The 12,393-nt window shown below is 45.3% G+C and overlaps 1 protein-coding gene across 1 annotated transcript in view; it reads right to left on the bottom strand.

Moving 5' to 3' along the window:
• The window catches only part of bub1 (BUB1 mitotic checkpoint serine/threonine kinase), a 146,658-nt gene that overhangs the window by 96,913 nt on the left and 37,352 nt on the right, over positions 1-12,393 (bottom strand). The window contains exon 5 of the mRNA XM_038799122.1: positions 11,072-11,187. Within this exon, the coding sequence (XP_038655050.1) occupies positions 11,072-11,187 (116 nt within the window). The remainder of the gene's footprint in view (positions 1-11,071; positions 11,188-12,393) is intronic.

Below are 12,393 nucleotides of genomic sequence, written 5' to 3'. Positions count from 1 at the left end.
TTTCTGAACTGTTTCCAATGCCTGTACGAGGCAAGTTAAGTGAGCAAATACATGGCAGATGCAATATAATGTGGCTAAATGTAAAGCTATACATTTTGGTGTGAAAAGCAGAAAGAAAGCAAATCATTTAAATGGTGATATATTGGGGTGTGGATATACCACGGGCTCAGTGGAGAGGCAAGTGCAGCAAGCAATTAGGAAGGCAAGTGGTTATGCTTGTCGTCATTGCAAGAGGATTTGAGTTCAGAAGTAAAGTTGACTTGCTGCAGTTGCATAGGGCCTTGGCGAGACCACAACTGGAATACTGCATGCAATTTTGGTTGCCCTACCCAAGAAAGGACATATTTGCCATGAAAGGAGTGCAGTGAAGGTTCACTAGACTAATACCGGGGTTGACAAGAATGTCGTTGGAGGAAAGATTGGTTCACCTGGGCCTGTATTCACTAGAATGTAGAAGAATGAGAGGAGTTCATAAGATATCGGAGCAGAATTAGGCTGTTCGGCCCATTGAATTTGCTCCGCCATTCGATCATGGCTGATCTCATCCTGGCATTATTTCCACCGTACTGCCCGTTCTCCATAACCCTTCAACCCATCATCAATTAAAAATATATCTAACTCCGCCTAACTACAGTTCTGATTGAAAAGTACAAATTTCTAACAGGATTGGACAGACTAGATGCATGGAGGATGTTTTCCCTGGTTGGAGAATCTAGAACCAGGAGACACAGTTTCAAGATACAGCGGCGGCCATTTAGGACAGAGAGGAAAGATTTCTGCACTCAAAGAGCCTACGCCTGCTCCTGGTTTCTATGTAATGCTCCTTAAATAATGAGAACAAAATTGTGGGTACTCTATGTGCGATTTGTACAGCTGCAAAAGAAATTCCCAGTTTTATACTCTACCCACCTTGCAATGAAGGCAAACATTTCATTTGTCTCCTAATTACTTGTATACCTACATTTTTTGCGATTCATGTGCATACGTGCAGCCTAATTTGAAGGTGTACCTGCAAAAGACACCCGAGGAGCTCGAGTGCAAGCAAGCATCCAGCAGAGGGCAGCAGAGCGGAGCTACTGATTGCCTGTTCCAGGGAGATTTGCATACGTGCAGTGCGGTCAGCCTAATTTGAAGGTGTACCTGCAAAAGAGACCCGAGGAGTTCGAGTGCAAGCAAGCATCCAGCAGAGGGCAGTAGAGCGGAGCTACTGATTGCCTGTTCCGGGGAGATTTGCATACGTGCAGTGCGGTCAGCCTAATTTGAAGGTGGTTTGTGAAGGGGCTGTTGTCAAGTGACAATTAAACCCGAAACACTTCCTCAGTGTTTCCCTCCCTCCCCTGTCCTCTAACCAAAAAAAACAACCGTGGTTGTCGGGAAGGTAAGTGTATCTCTTTAAAAACTTACCTTGAAAGGTGACATCACAGCAAAGCAGTGACCTGATTGGCTGGCAAGGAAAGTGCTCCAATTAGCAGTTGCTGGGAGAAATTTAACTCTTCGTGTGTTGGTGAGTATTGTGATTGGTAAGTAAAATCTTTATTCATTTCACTTAATAATTATTTGATACTATATTTGTAATTAGTTAAGGTAAAGGGTAAAAATGGCAGGAGATCCCAGACCCGTGTTATGCTGCTCGTGCGCAATGTGGGAGTTCAGGGACGCGGCAGATGCCCCTGACTTCTTCATGTGCGGAAGGTGTGTCCAGCTGCAGCTCCTGTTAGACCGCATGACGGCTCTGGAGCTGCGGATGGACTCACTTTGGAGCATCCGTTATGCTGAGGAGGTCGTGGATAGCACGTTCAGTGAGTTGGTCACACCGCAGATTAGGATTGGTGACAGAGACAGGGAATGGGTGACTAAAAGGCAGAGAAAGAGCAGGAAGGCAGTGCAGGTGTCCCCTGCGGTCATCTCACTCCAAAACAGGTATACCGTTTTGGATACTGTTGGGGGAGATGACTCACCAGGGGAAGGCAGTAGTAACCAGGCTCATGGCACCGTGGCTAGCTCTGCTGCACGGAAGGGGGGGAAAAAGACTGGCAGGGCTATAGTCCTAGGGGATTCAATTGTAAGGGGAGTAGACAGGCGTTTCTGTGGTCGAAAACGAGACTCACGAATGGTATGTTGCCTCCCGGGTGCTCGGGTCAGGGATGTCTCCGACCGGCTGCAGGACATACTGAAGGGGGAGGGTGAACAGCCAGTTGTCGTGGTGCATATAGGCACCAACAATATAGGTTAAAAAAAGGGATGAGGTCCTACAATCAGAATTTAGAGAGTTGGAGACAAGTTAAAAAGGAGGACCTCAAAGGTAGTAATCTCAGGATTGCTACCAGTGCCACGGGACAGTCAGAGTAGAAATTCAAGAATAGTCAGAATGAATACGTGGCTTGAGAGATGGTGCAGGAGGGAGGGGTTCAGATTTTTGGGACATTGGAACCGGTTCTGGGGGCGGTGGGACCATTACAAACCACATGGTCTACACCTGGGCAGGACTGGAACCAATGTCCTAGGGGGTGCTTTTGCTAACACTGTTGGGGAGGTTTTAAACTAGTGTGGCAGGGGGATGGGAACCAGATTAGCAAGTTAGAGGTCAGTAAAGAAGCCGCAACTAAAGCCAGTAAGGTACGAGACAATAAACTCAATGTCACTAAGGGGAAGAGTAGACAGGGAAGAGATGATGAACGCAAAGGTGGTCTGAGGTGAATTTGTTTTAATGCGAGAAGTGTAGCAGGTAAGGCAGATGAACTTAGGGCTTGGATCAGTACCTGGGAATATGATGTTATTGGTATTACTGAGACTTGGTTGAGGGAAGGGCAGGGCTGGCAACTGAATATCCCAGGGTATAGGTTCTTCAGGAGGGATAGAGAGGGAGGTAGAAGGGGTGGAGGAGTTGCATTACTCGTCAGAGATGATATCACAGCTGTGATTAAGGAGGGCACGATGGAGGATTCGAGCACTGAGGTAATATGGGTGGAGCTGAGAAATAGGAAGGGTGCAGTAACATTGTTGGGACTTGACTACAGGCCTCCCAAAAGCGAGCATGAAGTAGAGGTACAAATATGCAGACAGATTATAGAAAAATGTAGGAGCAATAGGGTGGTTGTGATGGGAGATTTTAACATCCCCAACATTGAATGGGATTCGTGTAGCGTTGGAGGCGTAAATGGAGCAGAGTTTGTAAGGAGCATCCAGGAGAGTTTTTTAGAGCAGTATGTAAATAGTCCAACTCGGGAAGGGGCCATACTGGACCTGGTATTGGGGAATGATCCCGGCCAGGTGGTTGACGTTTGAGTCGGCGATTATTTTGGGAATAGCAATCACAATTCCATAAGTTTTAGAATACTCATGGACAAAGACGAGAGTGGTCCTAAAGGAAGAGTGCTAAATTGGGGAAAGGCCAACTATACCAAAATTCGGCAGGAGCTCGGGAATGTGGATTGGGAGCAGCTGTTTAAGGGTAAATCCACATTTGAAATGTGGGAGTCTTTTAAGGAAAGGTTGATTAGAGTGCAGGACAGACATGTTCCTGTGAAAATGAAAAATAGAAATGGCAAGATTAGGGAACCATGGATGACGGGTGAAATTGTGAGACTAGCCAAGATGAAAAAGGAAGCATACATAGGATCGAGGCAACTCAAAACTGATGAAGCTTTGGAGGAATATCGGGAAAGTAGGACGAATCTCAAACGCACAATAAAGAGGGCTAAAAGGGGTCATGAAATATCTTTGGCTAACAGGGTTAAGGAAAATCCCAAAGCATTTATTCATATGCAAGGAGCAAGAGGGTAACTAGAGAAAGGATTGGCCCACTTAAAGACAAAAGAGGGAATTTATGCGTGGACTCAAAGGAAATGGGTGAGATTCTTAATGAGTACTTTGCATCGGTATTCACAAAGGAGAGGGACAAGGTGGATGTTGAGGCTCAGGATGGATGTTTAAATACTCTCGGTCAAGTTGTCATACGGAAGGGGGAAGTTTTGGGTATTCTGAAAGACATTAAGGTGGACAAGTCCCCAGGACCGGATGGGATCTATCCCAGGTTGCTGAGGGAAGAGAGGGTCGAAATAGCTGGGGCCTTAACAGATATCTTTGCAGCATCCTTGAGCACGGGTAAGGTCCCGGAGGACTGGAGAATTGCTAATGTTGTCCCTTTGTTTAAGAAGGGTAGCAGGGATAATCCAGGGAATTATAGACCTGTGAGCTTGACGTCAGTGGTAGGCAAACTGTTGGAGAAGATACTGAGGGATAGGGTCTATTCACATCTGGAAGAAAATAGACTTATCAGTGATAGGCAGCATGGTTTTGTGCAGGGAAGGTCATGTCTTACAAACCTAATAGAATTATTTGAGGAAGTGACAAAGTTAATTGATGAGGGAAGGGCTGTAGATGTCGTATACATGGACTTTAGTAAGGCGTTTGATAAGGTTTCCCATGGCAGGTTGATGGAAAAAGTGAAGTCGTATGGGGTTCAGGGTGTACTAGCTAGATGGATAAAGATCTGGCTGGGCAACAGGAGACAGAGAGAAGTGGTGGAAGGGAGTGTCTCAAAATGGAGAAGGGTGACTAGTGGTGTTCCACAGGGATCCGTGCTCGGACCACTGATGTTTGTGATCTACATAAATGACCTGGAGGAAGGTATAGGTGGTCTGATTAGCAAGTTTGTAGATGATACTAAGATTGGTGGAGTTGCAGATAGCGAGGAGGACTGTCAGAGAATACAACAAAATATAGATAGATTGGAGAGTTGGGCAGAGAAATGGCAGATGGAGTTCAATCCAGGCAAATGCGAGGTGATGCATTTTGGAAGATCAAATTCAAGAGCGGACTATATGGTCAATGGAAGGGTCTTGGGAAAAATTGATGTGCAGAGCGATCTGGGAGTTCAGGTCCATTGTACCCTGAAGGTGGCAACGCAGGTTGATAGAGTGGTCAAGAAGGCATACAGCATGCTTGCCTTCATCGGACGGGGTATTGAGTACAAGAGTTGGCAGGTCATGTTACAGTTGTATAGGACTTTGGTTCGGCCACATTTGGAATACTGCGTGCAGTTCTGGTCGCCACATTACCAGAAGGATGTGGATGCCTTGGAGAGGGTGCAGAGGAGGTTCACCAGGATGTTGCCTGGTATGGAGGGTGCTAGCTATGAAGAAAGGTTGAGTAGATTAGGATTGTTTTCGTTGGAAAGACGGAGGTTGAGGGGGGACTTGATTGAGGTCTACAAAATTATGGGAGGTATGGACAGGGTGGATAGCAACAAGCTTTTCCCAAGAGTGGGGGTGACAGTTACAAGGGGTCACGATTTCAAGGTGAGAGGGGGAAAGTTTAAGGGAGATGTGCGTGGAAAGTTTTTTACGCAGAGGGTGGTGGGTGCCTGGAACGCTTTGCCAGCGGAGGTGGTAGAGGCGGGCACGATAGCATCATTTAAGAAGCATCTAGACAGGTATATGAATGGGCGGGAACAGAGGGAAGTAGACCTTGGAAAATAGGAGACAGGTTTAGATAAAGGATTTGGATCGGCGCAGGCTGGGAGGGCCGAAGGGCCTGTTCCTGTGCTGTAATTTTCTTTGTTCTTTATGTACAGGGATAGCCAGATCACTCAGAACCATTTTCTATCATCTCTCGCCATTGAAATAACATTGTGCTCTTTATTCTTTTATTCTTCCTACCAAAGTGGACAACCTCACATATATATGGGACGACTTACCAGGGGTAAGCCATGGGGTACGGGCCTCTGGCACGGAGTCTGTCCCTGTTGCTCAGAAGGGAAGGGGGGAAAGGAGTAGAACATTAGTAATTGGGGACTCAATAGTCAGGGGCACAGATAGGAGATTTTGTGGGAGCGAGAGAGACTCACGTTTGGTATGTTGCCTCCCAGGTGCAAGGGTACGTGATGTCTCGGATCGTGTTTTCCGGGTCCTTAAGGGGGAGGGGGAGCAGCCCCAAGTCGTAGTCCACATTGGCACTAACGACATAGGTAGGAAAGGGGACAAGGATGTCAGGCAGGCCTTTAGGGAGCTAGGATGGAAGCTCAGAGCGAGAACAAACAGAGTTGTTATCTCTGGGTTGTTGCCCGTGCCACGTGATAGTGAGATGAGGAATAGGGAGAGAGAGCAATTAAACACGTGGCTACAGGGATGGTGCAGGCGGGAGGGATTCAGATTTCTGGATAACTGGGACTCGTTCTGGGGAAGGTGGGACCTCTATAGACAGGATGGTCTACATCTGAACCTGAGGGGCACCAATATCCTGGGGGGGAGATTTGTTAGTGCTCTTTGGGGGGGTTTAAACTAATTCAGCAGGGGCATGGGAACCTGGATTGTAGTTTTGGGGTACGGGAGATTGAGAGTATAGAGGTCAGGAGCACAGATTTGACTTCGCAGGAGGGTGCCAGTGTTCAGGTAGGTGGTTTGAAGTGTGTCTACTTCAATGCCAGGAGTATACGAAATAAGGTAGGGGAACTGGCAGCATGGGTTGGTACCTGGGACTTCGATGTTGTGGCCATTTCAGAGACATGGATAGAGCAGGGACAGGAATGGTTGTTGCAGGTTCCGGGGTTTAGGTGTTTTAGTAAGCTCAGAGAAGGGGGCAAAAGAGGGGGAGGTGTGGCGCTGCTAGTCAAGGACAGTATTACGGTGGTGGAAAGGATGCTAGATGGGGACTCTTCTTCTGAGGTAGTATGGGCTGAGGTTAGAAACAGGAAAGGAGAGGTCACCCTGTTGGGAGTTTTCTATAGGCCACCTAATAGTTCTAGGGATGTAGAGGAAAGGATGGCGAAGATGATTCTGGAAAAGAGCGAAAGTAACAGGGTAGTTGTTATGGGAGACTTTAACTTTCCAAATATTGACTGGAAAAGATATAGTTCGAGTACATTAGATGGGTCATTCTTTGTACAATGTGTGCAGGAGGGTTTCCTGACACAATATGTTGACAGGCCAACAAGAGGCGAGGCCACATTGGATTTGGTTTTGGGTAATGAACCAGGCCAGGTGTTAGATCTGGAGGTAGGTGAGCACTTTGGAAACAGTGACCACAATTCGGTGACCTTTACGTTAGGTGATGGAAAGGGATAAGTATACCCCGCAGGGCAAGAGTTATAGCTGGGGGAAGGGCAATTATGATGCCATTAGACATGACTTAGGATGTGTTGGTTGGAGAAGTAGGCTGCAAGGGTTGGGCACACTGGATATGTGGAGCTTGTTCAAGGAACAGCTATTGCATGTTCTTGATAAGTACGTACCAGTCAGGCAGGGAGGAAGGGGTCGAGCGAGGGAACCGTGGTTTACCAAAGAAGTGGAATCACTTGTTAAGAGGAAGAAGGAGGCCTATGTGAAGATGAGGCATGAAGTTTCAGTTGGGGCGCTTGATAGTTACAAGGAAGCGAGGAAGGATCTAAAGAGAGATCTGAGACGAGCAAGGAGGGGACATGAGAAGTCTTTGGCAGGTAGGATCAAGGAAAATCCAAAAGCTTTCTATAGGTATGTCAGGAATAAAAGAATGACTAGGGTAAGAGTAGGGCCAGTCAAGGACAGTGGTGGGAAGTTGTGTGTGGAGGCTGAGGAGATAAGCGAGATACTAAATGAATACTTTTCGTCAGTATTCACTCAAGAAAAAGATAATATTGTGGAGGAGAATGCTGAGACCCAGGCTATTAGAATAGATGGCATTGAGGTGCGTAGGGAAGAAGTGTTGGCAATTCTGGACAAGGTGAAAATAGATAAGTCCCCGGGGCCAGATGGGATTTATCCTAGGATTCTCTGGGAAGCCAGGGAAGAGATTGCTGAGCCTTTGGCTTTGATTTTTAGGTCATCATTGGCTACAGGAATAGTGCCAGAGGACTGGAGGATAGCAAATGTGGTCCCTTTGTTCAAGAAGGGGCGTAGAGATAACCCCGGTAACTATAGGCCGGTGAGCCTAACGTCTGTGGTGGGTAAAGTCTTGGAGAGGATTATAAAAGATACGATTTATAATCATCTAGATAGGAATAATATGATTAGGGACAGTCAGCATGGTTTTGTGAAGGGTAGGTCATGCCTCACAAACCTTATCGAGTTCTTTGAGAAGGTGACTGAACAGGTAGACGAGGGTAGAGCAGTTGATGTGGTGTATATGGATTTCAGTAAAGCGTTTGATAAGGTTCCCCACGGTCGTCTATTGCAGAAAATACGGAGGCTGGGGATTGAGGGTGATTTAGAGATGTGGATCAGAAATTGGCTAGTTGAAAGAAGACAGAGAGTGGTAGTTGATGGGAAATGTTCAGAATGGAGTTCAGTTACGAGTGGCGTACCACAAGGATCTGTTCTGGGGCCGTTGCTGTTTGTCATTTTTATAAATGACCTAGAGGAGGGCGCAGAAGGATGGGTGAGTAAATTTGCAGACGACACTAAAGTCGGTGGAGTTGTAGACAGTGCGGAAGGATGTTGCAGGTTACAGAGGGACATAGATAAGCTGCAGAGCTGGGCTGAGAGGTGGCAAATGGAGTTTAATGTGGAGAAGTGTGAGGTGATTCACTTTGGAAAGAATAACAGAAATGCGGAATATTTGGCTAATGGTAAAATTCTTGGTAGTGTGGATGAGCAGAGGGATCTCGGTGTCCATGTACATAGATCCCTGAAAGTTGCCACCCAGGTTGATAGGGTTGTGAAGAAGGCCTATGGTGTGTTGGCCTTTATTGGTAGAGGGATTGAGTTCCGGAGCCATGAGGTCATGTTGCAGTTGTACAAAACTCTAGTACGGCCGCATTTGGAGTATTGCGTACAGTTCTGGTCGCCTCATTATAGGAAGGACGTGGAAGCTTTGGAACGGGTGCAGAGGAGATTTACCAGGATGTTGCCTGGTATGGAGGGAAAATCTTATGAGGAAAGGCTGATGGACTTGAGGTTGTTTTCGTTAGAGAGAAGAAGGTTAAGAGGTGACTTAATAGAGGCATACAAAATGATCAGAGGGTTAGATAGGGTGGACAGCGAGAGCCTTCTCCCGCGGATGGAGGTGGCTAGCACGAGGGGACATAGCCTTAAATTGAGGGGTAATAGATATAGGACAGAGGTCAGAGGTGGGTTTTTTACGCAAAGAGTGGTGAGGCCGTGGAATGCCCTACCTGCAACAGTAGTGAACTCGCCAACATTGAGGGCATTTAAAAATTTATTGGATAAGCATATGGATGATAAGGGCATAGTGTAGGTTAGATGGCCTTTAGATTTTTTCCATGTCGGTGCAACATCGAGGGCCGAAGGGCCTGTACTGCGCTGTATCGTTCTATGTTCTATGTTCTATGTTCTATTTAACATTATATTGTATCTGCCCAAGTTTCATCCACTCACTTAACTTGTCTAGATCCCTTAGCACTCTTTGTATCATCGTCACAATTTGCCTTCCCTCCGACCTTTGTATCATCATCAAAATAGTTCTCGAGTACATTTGGTCCCTTCATCCAGGCATTAATATGGAGTGTAAATTGTTGAGGCCCAAACACGGATCCTGTGGCACCTGAACGTATCTGACCTTCACAACAGACGGCAGTTATTCAAAATCTAGGCTGGACTTGTATAAATTATAGGGTATCCAAGAATCTGTAGTGCCAATCCTGAAGTCAGTTTCTTTCTCAAAGGGAAATTGGTTATGACATTCAAGCTGCAGATAGCATAATTATGATCCTCTTGATTCTATATATCTTTAATTCATGGAAGGTCTTAAAGGGGGCATTGCATCTGTTGCACCTATCACATACATTTTTGCAAAAGTTGAATTTCCGAGACCTATTTTTAGGCAAAAAATTTAAGGTGGCCAACTTTCTCAGGGATAATATTTTTTGAGGGGTTTACTTTAAACTATTGATGTTCATGGCTCACAAAGCAAGCAGAGAACCCTGCTGGGTTTTTAAGCTCACACAGCCAGTAGAGAACTATACAGGATTTACAGTCTCTCCATTTCAGATGTTCACAGCTCACAAGGAAGTGGATTGGAGCAACAACAAAACTTTTCTTTGCCTATGGGGCTATCATTTGTTTCAATCTTACCTTGCATCATTTCAACAAGAAATTAAACTTGTACTAAAGTTCTCTGCTATCTCAGTAGGCAAATTGCACTCTGCACAGTCTAGCATTGATGCAGAAGGATCAGCAAACTCTTGAGCAGAGACGGAAACAAGTATCCATGGAAATTCAGGTTTTCACTTTTACATGAGGACTTTTTGTTCAAAAATTAGGGTCAATTTTTACATGAGATGGAGTGTTACTCAAGTATATATGGCACTCTATTTAGACTGAACATTGTTTGAAGTCACATCAAATGAGTGGAAGCCTTTGCGGTTACGGTACAGCCGAACATGAAATATGGCACCTACAAATCTCCACAAAATCTCAATGACACCCTGCATCAAGTACACTACTTCTGGCACAGGTAAAATTGGCCCCTGATAATCCTAGCTGGGTAACACCTCCTGCCAAGAGCCTTCCTTCTCCTGCCTCACTAAGCAGCTAATTTTGTTTGCTGCCTCTACTTCATCTCCCTCTGATGCTCCAGTTACAGACAAACTACAATTATAGCCTCATGTCTGGGAGCAAGTTGTGTACTCAGAGGCTTTTCAGTATATCTAATGGCTTCTGAAGGACCACCCAGCAGATTTATCAACTGTTCAGGAGTCTTCCAAAAACCCAGTTCTCCTACTAACTCCCCAAGAGTGAGTAGTTAGTAATAAGCTAATAACCTGCAAATGTAATCATCCTTTCAAATTGTAATGATGGGGGAAGTATCATACAGCTTCAGCTGTGTTTGGTTAAGAGGCAACTTTCACTGCAGTGCCAATGTGCATGATGGCAAGTTGAACGTTAAGTCAGCATCAGACTTCCGCCACACATGTGTAATGCCCAGTCTACCATCTTCAACAACGTGATCATCAGGCTGGGTCATGCCAGAGGTACTTGGCAGTGTAGCATAGTTCCAAAGTGTAGTGCCCAGAAATAAATATGATATTTCAGCTGAGACTTAATCAGTGATTTATAAAGATACTTCTAACTAAAAACTTCTACTTTCCCATGGTGAAATGCAAAGAAATATGTATAGGTAATTTGAAACACCTCACCATTTTGAGCTGCAAAAGCCACACTATGTTGGTTTCCCAGAGATCCAGGTTTAAATTGGATCGGATTTTCTGGTTTCATTGGAAAAAGGTTCTGAGATGCTCGGGCCCTGAAACACCTATAAAATAGCACAAGACCAATTGCTTGACACACAATAAAACAAGTATGCTGTTAATAAGGCTTAAATAATTATTTTAACGGTGAGATATCAGCATCATATTAAGAATTATACAGCAAATTTATATTCAAGATTAACTTTTCAGTATACTGTTTATCAGAGAGCGTTTTCAGGAGGTAAGAGAACTGCACCTTACATGCACAAAACGTTATGTAAATAATATACTCATGACACTGTTTTTTTAGCCCTGATGCAACACGAAAAATTAATAATTTTTTTAACTTTCAATCTCAAAACTAGCATTAAGTAGCACCATAGTGATCAGTTTTAAAGACCACTTTTGTTCTTAAACATGTCCATATAAATATATCACAAGATCATTCCGCATTTAAAACGGAGGAAAATGATCAATGTCAGCACCAAATTCTGGTATCAAATAGCCCAAAATCTTCAGGTCTATACGATAAGACATAGGAGCAGAATTAGGCCTCTCGGCCCATCGAGTCTGCTCCGTCATTCAATCATGGCTGATATTTTTCTGATCCCCATAATCCCTGATCCCCTACATTTCCTGTCTTCTGCCTCCCTCCCTTCTTAAATAGGAGCGTTACATTAGCCAGCAGAAAATGACTAAAAGGTTAATGATGAGAAAGACATTAGAGTACAAGAGGAAGCTAGCTAGAGATGTAAAAATGGATAGCAAGAGTTTCTACAAGTACTTAAAAAGGAAAAGAGCAGACTTCCGGTGGCTGTGATGGATCAGTAAGCCACACATCTGGGAGCTCCCGTTTTAAAGAGATTTTTTGGCTCTTTTGAGAGCCCAAAACGGAAATTTTTCGACGTCTCCCGGTGGGGGAAGGTGTGCTGAACGACTTTCCCTGCAGTCCATGACTCGAACTCGGAGTGGAAAGGGGGAAAAAACAGCAGCAGCTCCTCAGAAAAAACGGGGGAAGGGATCAAAGATGGCCGCCGACAGAGCTCCAGAGGAATGGAGACTCTGGACCCAGGAACAACAAACTGATCTCCTGCGCTGCTTTAAAGAATTCAAGGATGAAGTACTGAGCTCTCTGCAGGAAACAAACAGAAGGCTGTCAGAGATTCAGTCCACCCAGGGTGCTGCCATCAAGAAGTTGCAGACGCAGGCCATTGAACGAGAGGAGGAGGCCGTGGTCCTCGTGACTAAGGTGGAGGGGCACGAAGCACTCC

Source organism: Scyliorhinus canicula, chromosome 6 (assembly GCF_902713615.1).
Source record: "Scyliorhinus canicula chromosome 6, sScyCan1.1, whole genome shotgun sequence".
Classification (NCBI taxonomy): domain Eukaryota; kingdom Metazoa; phylum Chordata; class Chondrichthyes; order Carcharhiniformes; family Scyliorhinidae; genus Scyliorhinus; species Scyliorhinus canicula.
Note: the sequence above shows the minus strand (reverse complement) of the source record. Positions and strands in the feature narration are given on the sequence as shown.